General features: G+C 39.1%; 1 protein-coding gene across 6 annotated transcripts in view; it reads right to left on the reverse strand.

Annotated features, from left to right (window-relative positions):
• STXBP5L (syntaxin binding protein 5L) overlaps window positions 1-24,641 on the reverse strand; it is a 232,336-nt gene that overhangs the window by 45,182 nt on the left and 162,513 nt on the right. For 2 of the 6 annotated variants that reach the window (XM_059687722.1, XM_059687718.1), the window contains one exon: window positions 13,712-13,762. The exons of the other annotated variants lie outside the window; for them this stretch is intronic. In XM_059687722.1, coding sequence (XP_059543705.1) covers window positions 13,712-13,762 — 51 coding nt within the window. The remainder of the gene's footprint in view (window positions 1-13,711; window positions 13,763-24,641) is intronic. 6 annotated transcript variants of the gene reach the window in all.

Consider the following 24,641-nt stretch of genomic DNA (forward strand, 5'->3'; position numbering starts at 1 on the left):
CCTAATTTCTGTGGTTTCTATTACAATATGTAACTTCCATTACAGTATAGAAGTGGTGAAAATGGGCATTCTTGTCTTATTCTGGAGGAACGAGTTTAGTCTTTTATCACTGAACAGGATGTTGTCTGTGGGTTTTTCATGAATACCTGTTTTATCTATTTGAGGAAGTTCTCTTCTATTCCTAGTTTTCTGAGGATTTTGTCGTGAAAGGATGTTTAGTTTTGCCAAATGCTTTCCCTGCATCGAGATTACCATGTGCTCCCACCCCCTCATTCCATTAGTATGATTTTTATGTTGTTTATTTTCTTTGGTTAAACTCCTTGTATTTTTGTGGTACTTTCTACATGGTCATGGTATTTAGAACTTTTAATATGCTGTTGGATTTTGTTTGCTAGTATTTTGTTAAGAATATTTGCATTTATATTAATAGAAGATGTTGGTCTCTAATTTTATTTTCTAGCTTTGAAACCAAGATAATGCTGGTGTCACAGAAAGGGTTAACAAATGTTCCCTTCTCTTCTATTTCTTGGAAGAGTTTAAGAAGTATTGGTATTAACTCTTTAAAAATTTGGTAGAATTAATCAGCGAAGCCATTTCATCCTGGACTTTCCTTTGTTTGGAGGTTTTTGAGTACCTAATTCAATGTTTTTATTTGTTTGTGTGTGTGTGTGTGAGTGTGTGTGTGTGTGTATGTGTGTGTCTGTGTGTATACACATACAGATTTCTTTAAATCACTTTTGATTTTTCTAAGAATTTGCCTATTTTATCCAGGTTATTTAGTATGTCATACAATTGTTTGTAGTATTCACTTATAGTCCTCTTATTTCTGTATGGATGATAATAACGTTCCCACTTTTTTTAATTTTTTGCATCTCCTCTCCTTTTTTCCTTAGTTTAGATAAATGTCAATTTGTTGATCTTTTCAAAGAACCATTTTTTGGTTTTCTTGATTATTTTTTTCTAGTCTCTATTTTGTTTCTCTTCTCTCTGATCTTTATTATTTCCTTCTGTTAGCTTTTGGTTTAACTTGTCCTTCTTTTCTAGTTTGTAAAGGTATAGAGTTAGATTATTGATTTTATTTTATTTTTCATATAGGCATTTGTAGGTATAAATTTCCCTCTGAGCTTTGTCTTTGGTGTAACCTATACTTTTTGCTCTTTGTTTTAATTTATTTCAAAGTATCTTGGGAGTCCCTTGAGTCTGGTGCCTTAGACCACTCGGCCATCCTGACACCCCTTCAAAGTATCTTGAATTCCCTTGTGATTTCCTCTTTGACCCATTGATTATTTAAAAGTGTACATTTGCCTGGTCCGTGTGGCTCAATGGTTGAGCATCAATTCATGGGCCAAGAGGTTACTGGTTCGATTCCTGTTCAGGGCACATGCTGTGTTGTGGGCTTGTGCCCAAGTAGGGGCCATGTAAAAGGCAGCCAATCGATGTTTCTCTCTCATCAATGTTTCTCTTTTAAAAAATTTATTGTTTAAACTCAGTATTACATATTTCTCCTTTTTTCTCCTATTGACCTTACCACCACCACTACCAACCCCCAGGACAAGCACCCCACCGCCCCAGTGTCTGTGTCCATTGGTTATGCTAATAGGCATGCATACAAGTCCTTTGTTTGATCTTTACCACGCCCCCCACCCCTGTGATATCTCTGAGGTTGGACAGTCTGTTCAGTGTTACCTTGTCTTTGGATCTATTTCTGATCTATTTCTGTTCACCAGTTTATGTTCATTATATCCCACATATGAGTGAGAGCATGTGATATTTATCTTTCTCTAACTGGCTTATTTTGTTTAGCATGATGCTCTCCAGTTCCATCCATGCTGTTGCAAATGGTAAAAGTTCCTTCTTTTTTATAGCAGCATAGTATTCCATTGTGTAGATGTACCGCTGTTTTATATTTTTTATTTTTTTTTGAATTAAATCTCTATTGTTCAGATTATTACAGTTGTTCCTCTTTTTCCCTCCCATAGCTCCCCTCCACCTGGTTCCCACCCCACCCTCTCCCCTTACCCCCACTCCCCACTGTCCTCATCAATAGGTGTATGATTTTTGTCCAGTCTATTCCTGCACTCTCCATACCCCTTTCCCCCCGAGAATAGTCAGTACACACCCTTTCTATGCCCCTGATTCTATTATATTCACCAGTTTATTCTGTTCATCAGATTATTTATTCACTTAATTTTTAGGTTCACTTGTTGATAGATGTGTATTTGTTGTTCATAATTTGTATCTTTACCTTTTTCTTCTTCTTCCTCTTCTTAAGGGATACCTTTCAGCATTTCATATAATCCTGGTTTGGTGGTGATGAACTCCTTTAGCTTTTCCTTATCTGTGAAGCTCTTTATCTGACCCTCAATTCTGAATGATAGCTTTGCTGGGTAAACTAATCTTGGTTGTAGGTTCTTGCTATTCATCACTTTGAATATTTCTTGCCACTCCCTTCTGGCCTGCAAAGTTTCTGTTGAGAAATCAGCTGACAGTCGTATGGGTATTCCCTTGTAGGTAACTGAGTGTTTTTCTCTTGCTGCTTTTAAGATTCTCTCTTTGTCTTCTGCTCTTGGCATTTTAATTATGATGTGTCTTGGTGTGGTCGTCTTTGGATTCCTTTTGTTTGGGGTTCTCTTCGCTTCCTGGACTTGTAAGTCTATTTCTTTCACCAGGTAGGGGAAGTTTTCTGTCATTATTTCTTCAAATAGGTTTTCAATATCTTGCTCTCTATCTTCTTCTGGCACCCCCATAATTCGGATGTTGGTACGTTTGAAGTTGTCCCAGAGGCTCCTTATACTATCTTTATATTTTTGGATTCTTTTTTCTTTTTGTTTTTCCGGTTGGGTGCATTTTGCTTCTTCGTATTTAAATCTTTGACTTGATTCTTGCGATTCTCTAGTCTGCTGTTGGAACTCTGTATAATACTCTTTATTTCAGTCAGTGTATGCTTAATTTCTAGTTGGTCCTTTTTCATAACCTCGAGGGTCTCACTAGAATCTTGAGGGTCTCACTAAATTTATTGGTGCTTTCTAGAAAATTCTTGAAACACCTTATAAGTTTGGTTTTGAACTCTATATCCAGTAGTTTGCTTTCCTACATTTCTGTCATTTGTGACCTGTTTCTTTGTTTCCACATTTTTTATGCTTCCCTGTGTTGATAGAGTGGCTTTCTGTGCTAGGTGTCCTGTAGGGCCCAGTGGCTCAGCCTCCCCAATTACCTGAGGTGGACACTCTTGGTGCACCCCTTTGTGGGCTTTGTGCACAAGTCTTATTGTAGTTAAGACTTGACTGTTGTAGGTATCAGTGGGAGGAATTGACCTCCAGGCCAATTGGCTATGAGAATCAGCTGTGTCTGCAGTGGGAGAACTTCTGTGCTGGAGACACCCTTATGGGGCAAGACTTGCTTCAGTGGGGCTTTGGTGCTCACTGAGTCTGCCCCCTGAGTGTGTCCCTTATGGACCTGAGGAGTTGTAATATGGATGGTCCCATTCTGACCACTGGGTACACTGGCTCTTGGATCTAAGGAGGTGCTAATTTAGCCTCTGCCTGAGGCTACCCAGCAGGAGCTACGAGGAGATCTGCAGGTTCCCCTTCCTTGTTTGGGATTTGGAGGTGCCCCGATGAGGCCCAGCTGTGAAGCAATGCAAGCTGCTGTGGGGCCTTGGGCCTTCTTTTGGAAGTTCTGGGTCTCTCTGACCCAGCTGCAGTTTGTTAGGTAATTTTCAGATTGCAAAGGGCCAGGCCTTTCATATGCTAAAGCCTCTACACACAGCTTGGGTGGGGCGGGGTCTCAGGGGATCAACAGGGTGGAGCAAGCAGCTATAGCTGCTCCTCAGTCCTACCCTAAGAGGCCCCGCATGTCAGTAATCACTGCAAGCACCTCTGAGAGAAAGCTGCCCTCAAGTTCTGACCGATGACAGACAGTCCAGTTTCTCCCCGTATGAGTCTGGGTCCCCAGAGACTTGCCCGGAACTGGAGTTCAGAGCAGTTGGGAGCTTGAGACTCCCTCCGGATTGAAAAAGACAACCGTGTCTTCAGTTGCCAGCCCTTTCCACGTGCACCTCCGTACCTTTGCACTTTACTTCCGCACCTCCTCTGAGTCTCAGTGTGCTTTTCTCTTTCTTTCTAGTTGTAGAATTTCCACTCAGCCAGCCTTCCTGTGGTCCTGGATGATGTCCGTTTTGTCTTTTAGTTGTATTTTTGAAGTGGTTGTGCCAGGCAGCAATTTCCAGTGTTTACCCATGCCGCCATCTTGGTTTCTCTCGTACCACTGTTTTTTAATCCACTCATCTGCTGATAGGCACTTAGGCTGTTTCCAAATCTTAGCTATTGTAAATTGTGCTGCTATGAATATAGGGGTGCATATATCCTTTCTGATTGGTATTTCTGGTTTCTTGGGATATAGTCTAGAAGTGGGATTACTGGGTCAAATGGGAGTTCTATTTTTAATTTTTTGAGGGAACTCCATACTGTTTTCTACTGTGGCTGCACCAGTCTTCATTCCCACCAGCAGTGAAGGAGGTTTTTTGTTGTTGTTTTTTTCTCCACATAATCACCAGCAATTGTCATTTGTTGATGATAGCCATTCTGACAGGTGTGAGATGGTACATCATTGTCATTTTGATTTGCATCTCTCAGATGATTAGTGACTTTGAGTATGTTTTCATATGTCTCTTGGCCTTCTGTATGTCCTGTTTAGAAAAGTGTCTAATTAGGTCCTTTGCTCATTTTTTGATTTGGTTACCTTCCTTTTGTTAAGTTGTATGAGTTCCCTGTAAATTTTGGAGATTAAACCCTTATTGGAGATAACACTGGCAAATATGTTCTCCCATGCAGTGGGCTTTCTTATTGTTTTGTTTATTGTTTCTTTTGCTGTGCAGAAGCTTTTTATTTTGATGTAGTCCCATTTGTTTATTTTCTCCTCAGTTTCCATTGGTCTAGGAGCTGTATCGGTAAAGATATTGCTACAACATATGTCTGATATTTTGCTGCCTATGGAGTCTTCAAAGATTTTTCTGGTTTCCATCTTACATTTAAGTCCTTTAACCATTTTGTGTTTATTTCTTCATTGATCTTTCTCTCTCTCTCCCTCCCCCCCCTTCTCTCTCTCTCTCCTTCCTCTCTAAATTAATAAAAACATATTTTTTAAAGTGTGCTGTTTAAGTTTTAAATTTTCTGAATATTCCAGTTTACTTCTAACTTCTATTTTCATTCCATTGTGACTAGAGAGAAACCTTTGTATGATTTTAACCTTTTAAAATTTATTGAAACTTGTTTTATGTCCTAAAATATGTTCTTTCCTGGAGTGTTCCATGCATATTTGAGAATAATATGTATTCTATTGTTGTAAAGAGTACTCTATATATCTATATATATAACCAGAAGGCATTGTGCTGTTCCATGCCATACTGGTTGGCTTTTCATCCACTTCTTTAATATATACATACAGAAGCACTCTTCAGTTGCAGGCACACTATTCTGTTGCCAGCACAAATTGTTGGGATGCCAATCCAAACTGAAAATTTTTGAATAAATTTTCTTTTTAATGTGCTTACTTACCCACCTGTCATTTTCATATTCAAGTAACAATTAAATGAATTATGCTTCAGAATCCACAACAAATTTGTTCTGAAGAGGGAACCACTTCACAAAATAGCTGCATAATTAAATCTCAAGATCACCAGGATTAGCTTCCAGACACATCTTTCTGATTCCTGCAGAGGATAATGGGATTGTGCAAGAGAGCCCCTAGTCAGTACCTGTGATGTATCCATTGTGCTCCTGAAGTTAATGAGGTTTCACCCACTGGCTCCTAATCTTATAGATGTGGACTTTGTGGCTAAGGCCAATCGAAGTATGATCCCTCTTCCAGCATGACAAGTGATTAGCTCTAGTAAAAACTGTTGCAGGGACAATATTCTTGGTGTTTTCCAGAGTTAGAAAGCTGGGGTCAGGACAGCCAAGACAGGCTCAGAGCAGAGAATTTAAAGACTGGTCAATCAACATGAATAGGCTCTGTTCCGTTCTGCAACTTTTACCATATATTATTTATCCTCCTTTTCCTTTTTTATGCTTTCTGTAGCCACTTATACTGTATGGTCTGTATTTACTTATTTGATATGTATTTATCCTTTGCCTAATTTTTGAGGTTCTGGGGTATTTTCATTTTTTCAAGTAGTTACTTTGAAGATACATTCTTAATTCATTACTTCTTGAATTGTTATCTATGCATAATATAAATTGTTTTCACCATATTAAAGGTAACATTAAAAAACATAAACTGATGAATAAAAATAGAACCAGAGTCATAGAAGCATCGAACACTGTCCAACCTATGAGGGAAGGCGGGGGGGGGGGGGGTGAGGGAGTAAGAGATGAACCAAAATACTTGTATGCATGCATATGAGCATAACCAGTGGACACAGAGTGTGTGTGTGGGGGGGTGTGAGGGCATGTGCTGGGGGGTGGGTGCAGCTGGGTAGAGGTCAATGGGGGAAAAAGGAGACTTATGTAATACTTTAAAAAATAAAGAATTTTAAAGAAGGTATGTTAAATCTAAAACAAAAAGGTAAAATTAGTATACTTCCTCTTCCTCTATTTGTCTTTGCTCTTTTTAAAATAATATATTTTTATTTATTTCAGAGAGAAAGAGAGAGGGAGAGATAGAAACATCAATGAGAATCATTGATTGGCTGCCTCCTGCACGCCTCCTATTGGGGATTGAGCTTGCAACCTGGGCATGTGCCCTTGACTGGAATCAAACCTGGAATCCTTCACTCCATAGGCCGACGCTCTATCCACTGAGAAAAACAGCCTAGGGCTATCTTTGCTCTTAATTCACCTATAGTTATCCTCCAAATTTAGCGACAAAAATCACTAAATCTTTTATTGGCAACTTTGACCTACTTGCTAGCCTCCATCTCTGTTAATTCTATATTGTTGTGGATTTGAAGTTTACCTTCTGTTTTATAATCATACTAGGGGCCCGGTGCACGAAATTCGTGCACTGGGTGTGGGGCCGGGGGGAGTGTCCCTCAGCCCAGCCTGCCCCCTCTCACATACTGGGAACCCTCAGGCATTGACCCCCATCACCCTCCAATTGCAGGATCGGCCCCTTGCCCAGGCCTGACGCCTCTGACAGAGATGTCAGGCCTGGGCAGGGGACCCTCATTTCCCCCCATCACTGGTTCTGCCCCCAGCGCAGGCCTGATGCCTCTGGCCTAGGCATCTGGCCCGGGCAGCGGGGACCTGCAGTGGCAGCAGGGGGCGCCGCGATCACACGGGCTCCGCCCCTGCCCCTGCAGGATGCCTCTGGCTGAGGCGTTCGGCCCGGGCAGCGGGGACCCACAGCTGCAGCGGCCCCGCGATTGTGGGCTTCGCTTTAGGCCCAGGCAAGGGGCCCCTAGCTCCTGGGACTGCCAGCTTCGACCGTGCCCAGCTCCCATTGCTGGCTCCACTCCTACTTCCTGCTATCACTGGCCAGGGTGGAAAAGGCACCTGATTCTCTGATCATGGCTGGGGGGCAGGGCAAAGGCGGCCCCAGGGCCGCCTTTGCCCTGCCCCCCAGTTCTTAGCCCCCCCCTGGGTTTCCGATCACTGTCAGTGGCAGGGGGCTTCTTCCTGCTTTCCCTTTCGCCTCCCTGCATTGTGCCTACATATGCAAATTAACCGCCATCTTGTTGGCAGTTAACTGCCAATCTTAGTTGGCAGTTTATTTGCATATAGCCCTGATTAGCCAATGAAAAGGTTATCGTCGTACACCAATTACCATTTTTCTCTTTTATTATATAGGATTTGCCAGTGTTATTGAAATACTCACTACCTGTCCTTTGACCATGGTGTTATTCCATCCGTCTTTTCACTAACCGGGCATCATCCTATAGATTTTTATTTTTCAAACCTCATGGGGGCCTGCGTTTCATTTATAGTATTTGATGATGCATACTAGTATATAACAATATATTCATAATGTAATATACCAGCAAAACTTGAATTCTAGAAAATTAATTTATTTTTAGGTGTTTTTTTTTTAATTCAAAATCGAGTTTATTAGGGAAGAGAAATGTCTGTATTTTTTGTTTAGTGAAAAACTATTTTTCATTATTAATATAAAAATGTTAGTTATAAGGCAATTTCTCATGAATCTGGTAATCTATCCTATCTAATAATAGAGAAACATGGTAATGAACTGTAACTTCGCTACCCTTTCCATTGGCTAATCAGCAAGATATGCAAATTAACTGCCAACTAAGATGGTGGCCGGCAGCCAGGCAGCTGAAGCGAACAGGAGGCTTGCTTTCTCCAGTGATGGAGGAAGCCAAGGTTCCCCGCCTGCCGCTGCCGGCGTCTGAGCTGCAGTCTAAGAAACAATGTTGCAATTATAGAAGCTAAACAAGCTCCAGAAACCTGCTCTTAGCCATCAGAGCTGGAGCGAGCAGGACCGCAACAGTGTTACAATTATAGAACCCAAACAAACCCAGATGCCTGCTTTCAGCAGCCGAGGTCTCAGAGCTGGAGCTGAGCCTTAAAGCTAAAGCCAGCTCTCAGCTCCATTGACAGCCATAGAAGGTAAATAAATACCAGAATAAAAAAAGAAAAGAAAAAAAGGAGAGGTTGGGAGCTTCAGTCACCCGCCAGCCTGAAAATGGACCTCAGCCCCTCACCCAGACTGGCCAGGCACCCCAGTGGGGACCCCCACCCTGAAGGGGGTGTGACCAGGTACAAACAGCCATCATCCCCTCACCCAGGCTGGCCAGGCACCCAAGCGGGACCCCCACCCTGATCTGGGACACCCTTCAGGGCAAACCAGCCGGCCCCTACCCATGCACCAGGCCTCTATCCTATATAGTAAAAGGGTAATATGCAAACTGACCCTAACAGCAGAATGACTGGGGATGACTGGTCACTATGACACACACTGACCACCAGGGTGCAGACGCTCAATGCAAGAGCTGCCCCCTGGTGGTCAGTCGCTCTCACATGGGAGGAGCTCTGCTCAGCCACAAGCCAGGCTGATGGTTGCCAGTACAGCGGTGGTGGTGGTGGGAGCCTCTCCTGCCTCCTCAGCAGCGCTAAGGATGTCTGACGTTAGTTTCGGCCTGCTCCCTGCTGGCAAGTGGACATCCCCTGAGGGCTGCTGGGCTGCCAGAGGGATGTCTGATTGCCAGCTTAGGCCCAATCCCCCGGGGAGCGGGCCTAAGCCAGCAGGTGGTCATCCCCTGAGGGGTCCCAGACTGCGAGAGGGCACAGGCCGGGCTGAGGGACTCCCCCTCCCGCCTGAGTGCACAAATTTTTGGGCACAGGGCCTCTAGTATATCCTATCTAATAAAAGAGAAAAATGGTAATTGGCGTACGACGATACCCTTTTCATTGGCTAATCAGGGCTATATGCAAATTAACTGCCAACTATGATTGGCAGTTAACTGCCAACTAAGATTGGCAGTTAACTGCCAACAAGATGGCGGTTAATTTGCATATGTAGGCACAATGCAGGGAGGCGAAAGGGAAAGCAGGAAGAAGCCCCCTGCCACTGACAGTGATCAGAAACCCAGGGGGGAGCTAAGAGCTGGGGGTCAGGGCAAAGGCGGCCCTGGGGCCGCCTTTGCCCTGCCCCCCAGCCATGATCGGAGAATCAGGCGCCTGTGCCGCCCTGGCCAGCGATAGCAGGAAGTAGGGGTGGAGCCAGCGATGGGAGCTGGACACGGTCGAAGCTGGCAGTCCCGGGAGCTAGGGGTCCCTTGCCTGGGCCTAAAGCGGAGCCCACGATCGCGGGGCCGCTGCAGCTGCGGGTCCCCGCTGCCCGGGCCGGACACCTAGGCCAGAGGTGTTAGGCCTGGGCAGGGGCGGAGCCTGCAACCGCGGGGAGCTGGTGGTCCCCTGCCCAGGCCTGACACCTCTGCCGGAGGCCTCAGGCCTGGTCAAGGGGCCAATCTGGTGATTGGTGATCGGAGGGTGATGAGGGTCAACTCCTCTGGCCGAGGCATCAGGCCTGGGTGGGGGGCAGAGCCGGGGATTGGGGGGATATGATGGTCCCCTTGACCAGGCTTGAAGCCTGGGTCAGAGGCGTCAGGCTTGGGCGGGGGGTGGAGTAAGCGATCAGAGGGAGATGGGGGTCCCCTGCCCAGGCATGATTCCTGGGCCAGAGGCCTCAGGCCTGGGCGGGGGCCAGAGCCAGTGATCAGGGGAAGATGGGGGTCCCCTGTCCAAGCCTGACACCTCTGGCGGAGGCGTCAGGCCTGGGCAAGGGGCCGATCAGGCGATCGGAGGGTGATGGGGGTCTACGCCTCTGGCGGAGGTGTCAGGCCTGGGCAAGGGGCCGATCAGGCGATCGGAGGGTGATGGGGGTCTACGCCTCTGGCCGAGGCATCAGGCCTGGGCAAGGGGCCGATCCTGCGATTGGAGGGTGATGGGGGTCAACGCCTGAGGGCTCCCAGTATGTGAGAGGGGGCAGGCTGGGCTGAGGGACACTCCCCTCCCCCCCCCACACACACCCAGTGCACGAATTTCGTGCACCGGGCCCCTAGTACATATATAAAAGGCTAATATGCAAAGTGTCCTCTCGGGTGTTCAAGCGGGAGACCAGGAGTTTGATCGCTTGCTATGACATGCTCTGACAACCAGGGGGTGGCATGGAACATGGCAGGCGAGCAGTGGCGGTGGTGGTGGGGCACTGAGGGAGTGAGGGAAGGTGGAGGTGAGGCGGGGAGGTGGTAGCTGTGCGCAGGCGGGGAGGCGGGGAGGCAGGGACATGGTGGGTGACAAGTAGCAGCGGCGGGGCGGGGAGGTGAGGAACCTGATCAGCCCTGATTGCTGGCTAGGCCTAGAGACCCTACCCATGCATGAATTTCATGCACGGGGCCTCTAGTCATTTTATAAAATGCATAAGTGACCAATGCATGAGATTTTTACTGTTTTACTATTATTTTATTGTTACTGTTATATTATTCCTGTTAAGGATTGTTGAAACAAAAAAGTTACATTAGTATCAACATTTGTCTTTAGTGAACAGTTTATATACACAGTCGCTAATGCCTTTAGGTAGATGAATATTATATATTAACTAGAGGCCTGGTGCATGAAATTCATGCACAGGTATGGTCCCTAGGCCTGGCCTGCGATCAGGGCCATCTTCCCCAGTTGCCCTGAGCCAGCCCTACCCCCCACTGCCACCCACCCTGGGTTCCCCATTCACCATTGGGTGATCGGTGCCTGACAGCCAGGGTAAAGGACCGAGAGGTTGGCTGTTCCCAACTGCTCACCGGCCCTGCTCCCACCGCAGGTGGCCATCAGGCGATTGGAGCCTGCTGGCCAGGGAAAGGGACCAAGAAGTCCAGCATAGTGGACTTAGTGACTGGTCCAGCAGTTCTGGTTGTTCTGCTGTTAGGGTCAATTTGCATATTATCCTTTTATTATATAGGATTTTTTGCTTTAGATCCCCCCCTACTCTGCAGCCCTACAGTTCTAATTGCTCACTGAATGGGTAACATGGATGTCCCTATAGCAACTCAAACTCATTTTCCTTTCCTCTCAAATCAGGTATCCTCTATGAGAGCTATTCTCAACACTATGAAGTCATCTTTGGCTTCTCCTTTTCCCTCACTGTTCCCAGCTCTATCAGTTGTAAAGTCTCTCATGGCAATTCTTTTCCTCTTGTTCATTTTCATTGCTGTTATCCTGCTTCAGGCCCTCATTTGGCCTACTGCAAGAGTCTTAAACATCTTCTCCTTCATTAATGGATTATATACTATTGTATGTCTTGCTATAGCACATTACAAGCAACCCAAGGTATATTTTACATCAAGGTTTTACATTGGAAGAATTTACATACAGAAGACATTCATCCTCTTTCAAAAGCCTTATAATTTTTATTCTAGAAGTTTGTGGGAAACACGTTTTAAAAATATAATTACATTAACTACATATTTAGAAATAGAGATTTAATGAAATTTTATCATGAATTTATTTAGCTGTAAAATATCCTTTAGTAAAATAACAAGCACATGATTATTTTATCTTTTATATATATCTGAGTTTTCATAAGTGATCTTTGCTTTAAGTATGTATGAAAATAGTGAGAATGAAGCAATAGGAAGGGAGATAACTGAAGACATGGAAAAACAGACATTGATAGAAATGGTCTATTAGTAGGTTTATTAATAACAACCATGCCTAACTGACCTCCAGATTAGAATTATAGCTAAGATTTCTTTGCAATTTCTAAAACTATAAAAAGTGGGTTGGATGTTTTCTTTCTTTTTTATTTTTTATTTTCAACATTTTAGGGGGAAAATTATGATTGTGGAAATTATATGAATATCAGAATGCATATTTTTCTAGATAAAAGTGTTAATCATTCTGTAAATAGTCTTCATTTGACAGGTGTCACAGTATATGCTACACAAAATTATAAGTAGCTATATGATTATAAGCTTTGCATGATATGTACTTGATTTAAATACACTTTTGCTACTAGTTGTGTGGCTATAGGCAAATCTGAATTTTTCATAGCCTTAACTTACTAATTTGTAAAATGGGAACAATATCACCTACATTATCTCAGATAATATACACATACCAGCATAGTGTCTGACACGTGGTAGGTCAACAAATGAAACTATAATGTTGATTTTTTTTCCCTTGGATGTCAATTACACTAGTAAAATACTAATTGACTTCATAATTTATTTATTCAATTAATATTATTGAGCTAATGATAATAAGTTTACTATATCAAAGCTTTACATTTTAAAAATACTCTACCTATTTTAATCCAATTCATATAAGATATTTGTGTGATTAGATTTTAAATTGAATAAACTATTTATCTACCAGTTATTTAATTTAAATACAATGAAACTAAGTATGTATCTATGCTTCATAAACTCTGGTTACCATGTTCTGTGATCTAGGTTCAAATTTTCAAACTAACATTTACTAATAGCATATGTGAAACAGTTTTGTAAATTCTCAAGAATAATGCAAAGACCAATTATTATATTTTTGTTATTTTAACAAGACATTAGGATTTAATGCTATGGTTTTAAGTCAGATTTAATGATATGGTGTTACGTCAGAATAAAGTAGATGAATAAAAAAGTAATTCAATTACATTTCAAAAAAGAAAAGCCATGCTGGAACAAGCAGACAAAAATTCTGAAACAAAAATATATGAAGGCCTGTTTAATAAAGTCTTATTTATTTCAGAGTTAGAATCAAGAATAAGGCTGTGACCACCACAAAAAAGTAAACTAAAAGTGAATAGAATTTTCTATAACTTCCCTAGGATAAAAAAAATGACCAAACCTCCATTCTTATATATATCAGATTTTTTTAAAGTAGCATTACTTCTAAATGATATTTATATAAAAACAGGAAAAATAATTTCAGAAAAAAATGATGCTAATTTACATGATAACAGTCACACAGGACCCCTATGCGTGACTATTGAATGTTAAAAACATTTTAATGATAAAAAGAAAACAAAACATTATATACCTTTGTGTGTAATGATTTATAAAACATAATTTTATAAAATGATTATTAAATAAATGTTGAATGCTGCCAACAGAACTGTATGGTGATTTTTAGAAAGCTTTTTTGGAAAGACATCAAATACTGCCATCGAGGAAACTTGTGTTATTCATGGATTGGTTGGTAAAAATGTTCAGCCAAAAGAATGTAAGAGAACTTAAAATGCTGGCTTTTGCCTACCGTACCAAGATCAGCCTTAAGATCTGTTGGCAGACTTAACTTTCTTGATCCTTTAACTGAAACAACAGAAAAAGGAAAAAGGCAGTTGTTAATTATATAAAATTGAAGAGGAGTGTGGGGGAACAGTATGTCTTACAATATAATTATGAAAATCCTAATAAGCATTACTTTAGTGAGCATGTATGAAAGCAGAAAAATTGTTCAGTGTTAGTTCATTGCCATTCAGTAGTATATATTTAATATGCAAACAAAAACATGAGAAAAGTAATTGTTATTACAGTAAATATTTAAGTATATCTTTACATAGTTTCTTTTTACATGTATGAGGAGTGATTTCTTATTTAATTTGGAAGTAACCCAAAACAATTTTAGATAAATCTAGTAGATAAAGAAGTATTGCAATAAAGCTATCAGGTCATATCATAAATAATGATAAGGGTAAAAACTGATGAACTTTGTCAACATTTTTTTGAAATAGAAAGAAAATTTTATTATAGCTGTATATGAGGTAATCAAGGAAACTTTACCATGCCAATGGCAGGTGAAATGACTTCACTATTGAAAACTATACTGTTAAAGTCAGTAGATAAGAAAATCTTGAAAATAAAATAATTTGAAAATAAATTTAATTATTATAAATCAAACTATCAGAAAATGTTTGAATAAACCAAGAATACTTCTGCAATTTATTGAAAAACATTACTCATTATTTATCTGTTAATAAAAGTTTTACATTGGGCATCTCATAAAAATATTTAACTGGGATGCATGTTATCATAGAAAGAAATGCATTAGGAGAGATCATGTTAGAAATCTTTTCTGTCAATTAATATTTAAGACTCAAATTGCTACTATCAATTAATTTATACTTTCTAATGAGTAATTTAAAATATATGCTTTTATTGATTTAGAGCAAGGGAGAGGGATAGAGAGATAGAAACATTGATGAGAAAGAAACATCAATCGGCTGCCTCCTGCACACCTCCTACCAGGGATTGAACCCACGCCCCAGGCAAGTACCCTAACTGTGTATCAAGTACCCTCCTGGTTAATGGGTTGATGCTCAACTGCTAAGCTGCACCGGCCAAGTAATTTTTCACAACAAGGAAAGTATTTTAAAATAAAGATGCCAGATACAGTAGAAAGAATACTCTATTTAAAATCATAAAACATGGCTCACAAATTTCTGAATTGTTACCACCTAGATATATAGCTTTGAAAAAAATCACTTCATCAATTTGCAACTTAGAACCAAGAATATTAGTTCACATATAAAAAGTCTATCTCTATAGAGGAAGACATAAACAAATGGAAGAACATACCATGTTCATGGATTGGTAGAATCAACATCATAGATTCAATGCAATACCTATTAAAATACCAACAGCGTATTTCAAAGATCTAGAACAAACTCTCCAAAAATTCATCTGGAATAAAAAAAGACCCCGAATAGCCACAGCTATCCTGAGAAAGAAGAACAAAGTTGGAGGAATCACAATACCAGACATCAAACTATATTACCAAGCCACGTTTCTCAAAACTGCCTGGTACTGGCACAAGAACAGACCAATGGAACAGAATAGAGGACCCAGAAATTGACCCAAGACATTATACTCAATTAATATTCGATAAAGGAGTCAAGAGCATACAATGGAATCAAAACAACCACTTTAATAAATGGTGCTCAGAAATTTGGTCACATATATGCAAAAAAATGAAACTAGACCACCAATTTACACCATACACAAAAACAAACTCAAAACGGCTAAAGGACTTGAATGTAAGACAGGAAACCATAAAAATCCTACAAGACTACATAGGCAGCAAAATTGCAGACATATGTCGTAGGAATATCTTTACAGACACAGATACTAGGGCAAGAGAGACTAAGGAGAAAATAAACAAATGGAATTGCATCAAAATAAAAATACTTCTGCACAGCAAAAGAAACCATCAATAAAACAACAAGAAAGCCCACTGCATGGGAGAACATATTTGCCAATGTTATCTCCAATAAGGGTTTAATCTCCAGCATTTACAGGGAACTCATATAACTCAACAAAAGGAAGATAAACAACGTAATCAAAAAATGGGAAAAGGACCTAATTAGACACTTTTTGAAAGAGGGCATACAGAAGGCCAAGAGACATATGTAAACATGCTCAAAGTCACTAATCATCCAAGAGATGCAAATCAAAACGACAATGAGGTACCATCTCACACCTGTCAGAATGGCTATCATCAACAAATCAACAAATGACAAGTGTTGGCGAGGATGTGGAAAAAAAGGAACCTTTGTTCACTGCTGGTGGAAATGCAGACTGGTGCAGCCACTGTGGAAAACAGTATGGCGTTTCCTCAAAAATTTAAAAATGGAACTCCCATTTGACCTTGTAATCCCACTTCTAGGAATCTATCCCAAGAAAACAGAAACACCAATTAGAAAGGATATATGCACCTCTATGTTCATAGCAGCACAACTTACAATAGCCAAGATTTGGAAACAGCCTAAATGCCCATCAACAGATGAATGGATTAGAAAACTATGGTACATCTACTCAATGGAATACTATGCTGCTATAAAAAAGAAGGAATTCTTACCATTTGCAGCAGCATGGATAGAACTGGAGAGCATTATGCTAAGTGAAATAAGCCAGGAAGCGAAAGAAAAACACCACATGATCTCACTCATTTATGGATAATAAAGAACATTATAACCTGATGAACAAAAAGATAGATACAGAGGCAGAGAAGCATGGAACAGACTGTCAAATTACAGTGGGAAGGCTGGGGAGTGTTGTAGGGGGGAGGTAAGAGATCAGCCGAAGGACTTGTATGCCTGCATATAAGTATAACCAATGGACACAAGACACTGGAGGGGTGGGATGAGAGCATGTGCCAGGGGGTAGGAGAAGCCAGGGGAAGGTCAATGGGGGGGGGAAATAAAAGGAGAAATATGTACTACTATCTGTAATACTTTATTTTAAATAAAATAAAATTTTAAAAAGTCTATCTCTAATGTTTCAGCTGGAATATGATTGGAATGTATTTTATAATAGGTTTTATAAAACCTAAATATAATATAAACAGAAATGTATGTTTTGTGTGTCATAAAATACTACTCTTTATTACTGTTTTTTTTCCCAACCATCAAAAAATTTAAAACCCATCCTTAATTTAAAAGTCATACCAAAATAGGTGGCAAGCTAGATTTAGCCTGTGGGCTGTAGTTTGCTGACTACAATATACCATGCTAAGCTACTTATAAAAAGAAGCTAAGTACTAACATTCTAATAAATGTAGTAACAGCAGGTAGTTTTCTCTATGAAAATACATTAGGAAATAATTCAAGATTAAGGGGAAATCAGTAAATCAAATTTTAGCAATTTGGGTTTAGAATTAGCTGTACAAACAAAGGTATTATATCAAAATATGGCAAACTATATAAATATATATAATAATTATGCTTTAGAAAGGGTTGCAAAATAAAGACTATTTTAAAAATTATGCTTTAGAAGGGGTTGCAAGTAAAGTATATTTTAAAAATTGATTCATAATTCAGGTGAACTAAGGGAGTAGGTTATTTACTATTTAAATAATCTTTCATTTAATTTTTTAAATAGGAACTAATAATTTATTAGTTTAAATTTAAATATTAGTTATTATTTAAATAGGAACTAATAATTTGTCTTTATAATTTATTGATTTGTTTTATAATTTCTTTTGTTTCTATTTGTTTTTAAATAGGGCACTTTAACATATCTATATAGTATTAGTTATTTCAAAAATGCATTACAAGTATGTTTTTAAAAAGAGGGCAAACAGTCCTGCCTATTGGTCAATAAGCCTAGATGCATATAGCAGGACAATGACCACAATGCAAATGCCCTCCCCACTCTTTTAATGAAAAATTCACCTCCTATAGTCCAGTATCTAACTTACTCTGGCTCTCAAATCTGCTCCATCTTTGGGAGCTCCCCCCTCTACTTTGCCACTTACCATTTTTGGCTTCCTGTTTATTACTTTCTACCAGAAAATTGGGACCCCTCACAAACCCATCCTTATTTGTGTAGTGGGAAGGGGACAGGAATCATTAGATGGTGGGGTTAACTAGGGAACTTCTTTAATAAATGTTAATAACAGACCTTGTTTATTTATTCATAGAATAATCCTCTTCTTCCCTTGTTAAACTAGTAAACTCCTATTCATCCTTCAAAACAGCTAAAAGAAGAAAAAATCACCTCCTTTCTGAAGGCGGCCTCAAATTCAAAGTTTTATCTGGTGCTATTAATATTTGTAGCATTTGTGCACATCTTCTTTATACTTAACACATTTTATTGTACTTTTTTCTTTTTTTTACTGTGTCCACTACCCACTAACATCCTGAAACTTGGAGTTCTCCAAAGATGGAGATTGTATTCAAAATACCTAAAAAAGTATTGGCATACAGTAGGTGTACAATAAATGTTTCCTCAATGAGTGTTTAAACACTAGTAAAGCTAGAAGGTAGGGGTGAAGAGTTATTCTGAAGACTGAGAAAGCATGCCCAAGTGTTAGAGCAATATGTTACACATTAACATTTGAGAAATTTGGGTTGGGAGATGTATGAGGCAAGAGGGAGTAAGAGGCAAGTAATCTTGGAAATATATAGAATGAAAACAATACATATTAACCTTTGCAATATGCTCCTGAGAATGCAGCTCTGAATTTCTTCACTTTTACTATTATCTAGGCTAAAGCATACGCACCACTATAATTTCATATTGTTAGCCAAAAGGGAGAAAATGGGAAATACAGACTACTCACTACTCACTGGCTTAGCATACTACACAGAAAAGAAAGATGGAGAATCTTGGGTCAAAAGAACCTTAGAAGTCATCCAGTCAAATATCCTCTCAATGCAAGTACTTCTCCTACAACATTCTTGACATCCTAACTGAATACTTCTGCAACAGAAACTTTCGAAGGTATTTTAAAAAATCCAATTTGGGGTTTGCTATAATTGTTACATGATTTCCTTCCTTTGAGCTCAAAGAACTTTCCATTATCACTTACTAATTTATCCCACTTTGAACCTCTGGATCAATAAGGAGTAACTGATTCATACTCTCACATGCCAGATCTTAAAGTACCTGAAGAGACTTAGGGGCCACCCCCGGGTACTCTCAATAGATCAGCAGAAACTTGTATTTTAAAAAGTGTTGCTGGTGATATGGATGCAAAGAGGGTGGCAGATCACATTTGGAGAAATAATGTTTTATGAACATTAACCAACCTATGGGATTTGTACTTCCACAAAAAATACTTCCTGAGATGCATCTCAGATTTCCCATACAAGACATGCCATACTGTCCTTAGTGGTTAAATTAGATATAGACACAGATATAGATATCACTTTGCTGAACTTAAGATCATTATGATTAGTTACATATATACTAAGGAAACAGATACTATTTAGAGTAACTTAAAAAATTTTCATCATAACTGTATTTGATCTTCCATTTTCTAATGAGGAATAAAAGATGGTGCTTTAATGCCCCTATTAGAAGAGGCTGGATACTCCCCTTCCCCCATCTGTAAGATACACAAAGACTTTTGCTTTTCTCCTGGTATTTGATGAAGTGAAGCCCAGTGATCAAGAATACAAGTAAAATCAATATCATTAAAATGTCCGTATTACCAAAGCAATCTATAGATTCAACGTACTCCCCATTAAAATACCAATGGCATATTTCAAAAACCTAGAAGAAACTCTTCTAAAAATTCATCTGGAATAAAAAAAGAACCTGAATGGCTGCAGCGATCCTGAGAAAGAACAAAGTAGGAGGGATCTCAATACCAGATATCAAGCTGTATTACAAAGCTACCGTTCTCAAAACTGCTTACTACTGGCACAAGAACAGACATATAGACTAATGGAATAGAATAGAGAACCCAGAAATTGACCCAAACCACTATGCACAATTATTATTTGACAAAGGAGGCAAGAGCATACAATAGAGTCCAGATAGTCTCTTCAATAAATGGTGTTGGGGAAATTGGATAGATACATGCAAAAAAAATGAAACTAGACCACCAACTTACACCATACACAAAAACAAACTCAATATAGTTAGATAAAGGACTTAAACATAAGATGGGAAGCCATAAAAATCTTAGAGGAACCCACAGGCAGCAACATCTCAGACATATACCGAAGCAGTATCTTCACTGATACAGCTCCTAGAGCAATGGAAACTAAAGAGAAAATAAACAAATGGGACTACATCAAAATAAAAAGCTTCTGCACAGCAAAAGAAACCATCAACAAAACAACAAGAAAGCCCACTGCATGGGAGAATACATTTGCCAATGTTATCTCCAATACGGGTTTAATCTCCAGCATTTACAGGGAACTCATATAACTCAACAAAAGGAAGATAAACAATTCAATCAAAAAATGGGCAATGGCCCTAAATAGACACTTTTCTCAAGAGGACATACAGAAGGCCAAGAGACATATGAAAACATGCTCAAAGTCACTAATCATCCAAGAGATGCAAATCAAAACGACAATGAGGTACCATCTCACACCTGTCAGAATGGCTATCATCAACAAATCAACAAATGACAAGTGTTGGCGAGGATGTGGAAAAAAAGGAACCTTTGTTCACTGCTGGTGGAAATGCAGACTGGTGTAGCCCCTGTGGAAAACAGTATGGAGTTTCCTCAAAAAAACTAAAAATGGGACTTCCATTTGACCTTGTAATCCCACTTCTAGGAATATATTCCAAGAAACTAGAAACACCAATCAGAAAGGATATCACCCCTATATTCACAGCAGCACAATTTACAATAGCTAAGATTTGGAAACAGCCTAAGTGCCCATCAGCAGATGAGTGGATTAAAAAACAGTGGTACATCTACAGAATGGAATACTACACTGCTGTAAAAAGGAAGGAACTCATATCATTTGCAACAGCATGGATGGAACTGGGGAGCATTATGCTAAGTGAAATAAGTCAGTTAGAGAAAGATAAATGTCACATGATCTCGCTCATTTGTGGAATGTAAACAACATAAACTGATGAACAAAAACAGATCCAGAGATAGTGAAGCATCAATCAGATCGTCAAACCTCAGAGGGAAGGCAGGGGAGGGTGGGGGTAAGGGGGAGATCAACCAAAGGACTTGTATGCATGCATATAAGCCTAACCAATGGACACAGACACGAGGGGGGCGAGGGCATGAGCGGGGAGGAAGGGTGGGGGGAATGGTGGGATAAGGACACATGTAATACTTTAATCAATAAAGAAAAAAAAAGAATACCAGTAAGTTGGATTCAGATCGTGACTCAACTATTTGCTAACTGGGTAAAATGGGGGATAATAATATTCCCTACTCCATAGGAATCTTATTAGCCTTAAGTAAGGAAATGTGTGTTAAGTATTTAGCATGGTGTGGTATACAACAACCATTCAATATTAGCTATTATTTTCATTATCAACTTAGTTGGCAAGAAAATATTGTCATTCTATGGTATTCTATATGACTTATCTATGTATAAAGATGACTTATCTGGGCAACATGCCCTACTTAAAATAGAGTCACAGGATTAAACATAGCACACTTGATAAAACCTCCACTTATACATAGTATTAATTCTTTACTCTGCACAACAGTACTTCCTAAGAACCTGTCTTTTTAAGAATGATGACATCCCACACTTGATTCATAACACTCTAAAAATCTCTCCTTTGCTATAAAAAATCTCTTTAAATTATGTTGTGTATCATCATATAGAATAGTATCTTTAATCCTTCACATTTTGAAAAACTGCCTGTCTTGGCTGACAGGCAATAACCCAACAAATAGTGCCACAGGTAATCCAGCTGTGGGGCAGGGAATATAGCTGCAGGAAGTGTTTGATTTCTTATGATCCTAGTCCTGTTAGATTCTGGGCAAATTGTCATGAAATTCTTCTTGTTACTTTAACATGTTGCTGCATACATTTTTAAAAATAAAAGCAATATTAAAAAATCATAACTGTACACTAAAAAGGTGAAATTTATTCTATATAAATAAATCTCAAATTTGAGTTAAAAAAAAAGAAAAAGGTTTGAAGGAAAGCATCCCCAAAGATATGGTTAATCACTTACCTAATCACATCTATCACCTTCTGGCTTATCTAGAAATTGTTAGGAGGAATGGCATAAGAGATGAAAGATGATGCAAATAAGTGAAAGAATCAGCTGATGGCAAAATGCATATTAATATTTATGTATAAATTCAGACCTAAAGATCAGGCAATGGCAGAGCCCTGCAATAGCACCAGATTACAAAACTTTACAGGACTATTTATCTCCACTCCTATATTTTCTGCCTCCTAAACTCAGGTTGTTCTAGTCATGAGGCAGAGTATTCTGGTGGCTTCCCATAGCTATGCCAGAATGAGGTCATATGTTCTACCCTATCTTTGATCTTCAGCTCTATCTTGAATATTTAGCCCTAAATAGTGACAACAGGGTTTTGCCTAGGGGGCTTCATGTATCTTGTTTTTATCATCCCTGTCAATCACCTGTATATTCATATGCCCTTTTCCTAACTCGTAATTCAGTTCAAAGTCAATAGATAGATAGTGCAGCCTAGTTCAACAGAGGGATTTTTGTATTGGCTTCAATAAGTCTCAGACAGATCCATGGTTCTGTATTTGAATAAAAATGTTAGGAACTGAGTGATCCTGAATAGGTTAAAATATCAAATGTAAAGAGCGAGGTTCAATGTTTCTAATTCAAAGCTTGGAATCAGGTTTTTTTTTAAAAAAAATATATTTTTATTAATTTTAGAGAGAAAGGGAGAGGGAGAGAGGTAGAAACATCAATGATGAGAGAGAATCATTGATCGGCTGTCCCCTGCACGGCTCCCCCCCACCCCCCCGCCTCCACCACTAGGGATCAAGCCTGCAACCTGGGCATGTGCCCTTGACTAGCATCAAACTCAGGACCCTTCAGTCTGCAGGCAGAAACTCTATCCACTGAGCCAAACCAGCTAGGGCTGATTAGTTGTTTCTTGATTAAAAACAACTGGATTGACTTTTTGGTTTCCAATGAAGTATTTCTACTTTATTATAAATAAAATATAACTAATGGTTGGAAATTTAAAATGGTCAAGGAGACCAAATTCAGTCTCTTTGGGCCATAGATATTCATTATTGTGTTTTTAATAACTACTACTATATGTTACTGAGAATCTATGTTTTGGACACTAGCACACAGTTAAGAAACTTGGCTCAAGTTAGAATGGTAGAAAGTGGCAGGGTAAGTCAAATTTCTGATTCTAAAGCTATGTCCTTTCCACTAAGCAACATGGTCTTCCTGATTTAGATGCCACCTGTGTGGCCTAGATATCTTCGTAAAATAAATCTAACACTAAATTAAAAGTTGTTTATATGAAAATGTTTTTAAAGTTTATAGATTAACTGACTGATTGAAAGATAGTAATAAATTTCATTTGTCTCTATGTTCCCTAAGCCAGAAACTAAGATTAAAAACACCTGGTGTGTAATATGCATACACATACATTTTGGGGTCACTATGCCATGATGGAGTCCTGAAAGGTATACATGTTTATAATTTTGTTGCCATTTTCCTTTTTTTTTCTTTTTTGTTCTTTGGACATGGCTAAGATATAGCCAGGCAAAGAGGTACCTTATTCAGAGTTTGCCCCAGCATAAAAATGTTTAATGTCATGACTACTTTTATTATTACTTTAAAATATGTATTATTTCTATCTAGATGTTAATGAATTGGTGACTTTTTATAAGTATCATTTGAACAAGTGTTAAATAATTATGAAAATATATTTTGTTCTTGTCTATCTTGAACTATAAACTCCCAGAGAGAACTTGGTTCTTCCACACACTTTTTAAAGATGCAAATAAGAGATCAAATAATTTGGGGTCAGAGGACCTTGAAGTCTGAAGAATTGGGTTGGTTCAGGCTAAGCTATTTACTAATAGGGTAACCTTGGGCAAGTTATAGATTTTTCTTGGCCATAATTTCTCCATCCATACAAAATGAGAATAATACCAATGTTACAGGGTTGCTGTAGTATTAAATAATACACATGAAAAATACCTTGTTTGATTTGAAGTGCTATACTAGTGTTGATTACAATTTTTAGCAAACAAGGCTTAATAAATTTAAAAAGTGGTGATAATTGATTTTTTAAAAATATATTTTTATTGATTTCAGAGAGGAAGGAAGAGGGAGAGAGATAGAAACATCAATGATGAGAGAGAATCATTGATCAGCTGCCTCCTGCATGCCCCCTACTGTGGATTGAGTCCACAAACCAGGCATGTGCCCTTGATTGGAATCGAACCCGGGACTATTCAGTCTGTAGGCTGATGCTCCATCCACTGAGTCAAACCAGCTAGGGTGATAATTTGATTTTTATGAACTATAAAAACTAAAAATTATTTTCAAATCTCATTTTTTTTTCTGGAATTTAAATGGTAAACTATGTTTCTAATGTTTCATGCAAAATATATTTCTTAAGTTCTTCTGTATTTGTCAAAATATTGTTCATGACTCAGCAGCTTCTCACTTTTCAATGCTTGGATGTCATATTTCAATTGTGATTTTTTTTTGTAACTCATATTTTTCATTTTATTAATAAAAAACAGGAAAAAATTTTAAAATCATAGGCTTTACAACCAAATGTAACTAACTAGTAATTCTCCTCAGAAAAAGGCATATATAGAGTTGTTGTATTATGTAAGAAAAAAAGAAACTATTGTCTGAAAAATTACTGTCTGGAAAACTGTTGATTTCAATTATCTTTAGGTTTCTTGGTTGCTGAATTTATTTAGGGTTTAGAGTATTGATAATTTATGGTTTTTAAAGTTGCAGATCTGGTCACAACCACTCTGTAATAGTTTCCTAATTAAGGAAG

The sequence above is a fragment of the Myotis daubentonii genome, chromosome 3, assembly GCF_963259705.1.
Source record: "Myotis daubentonii chromosome 3, mMyoDau2.1, whole genome shotgun sequence".
Taxonomy (NCBI): domain Eukaryota; kingdom Metazoa; phylum Chordata; class Mammalia; order Chiroptera; family Vespertilionidae; genus Myotis; species Myotis daubentonii.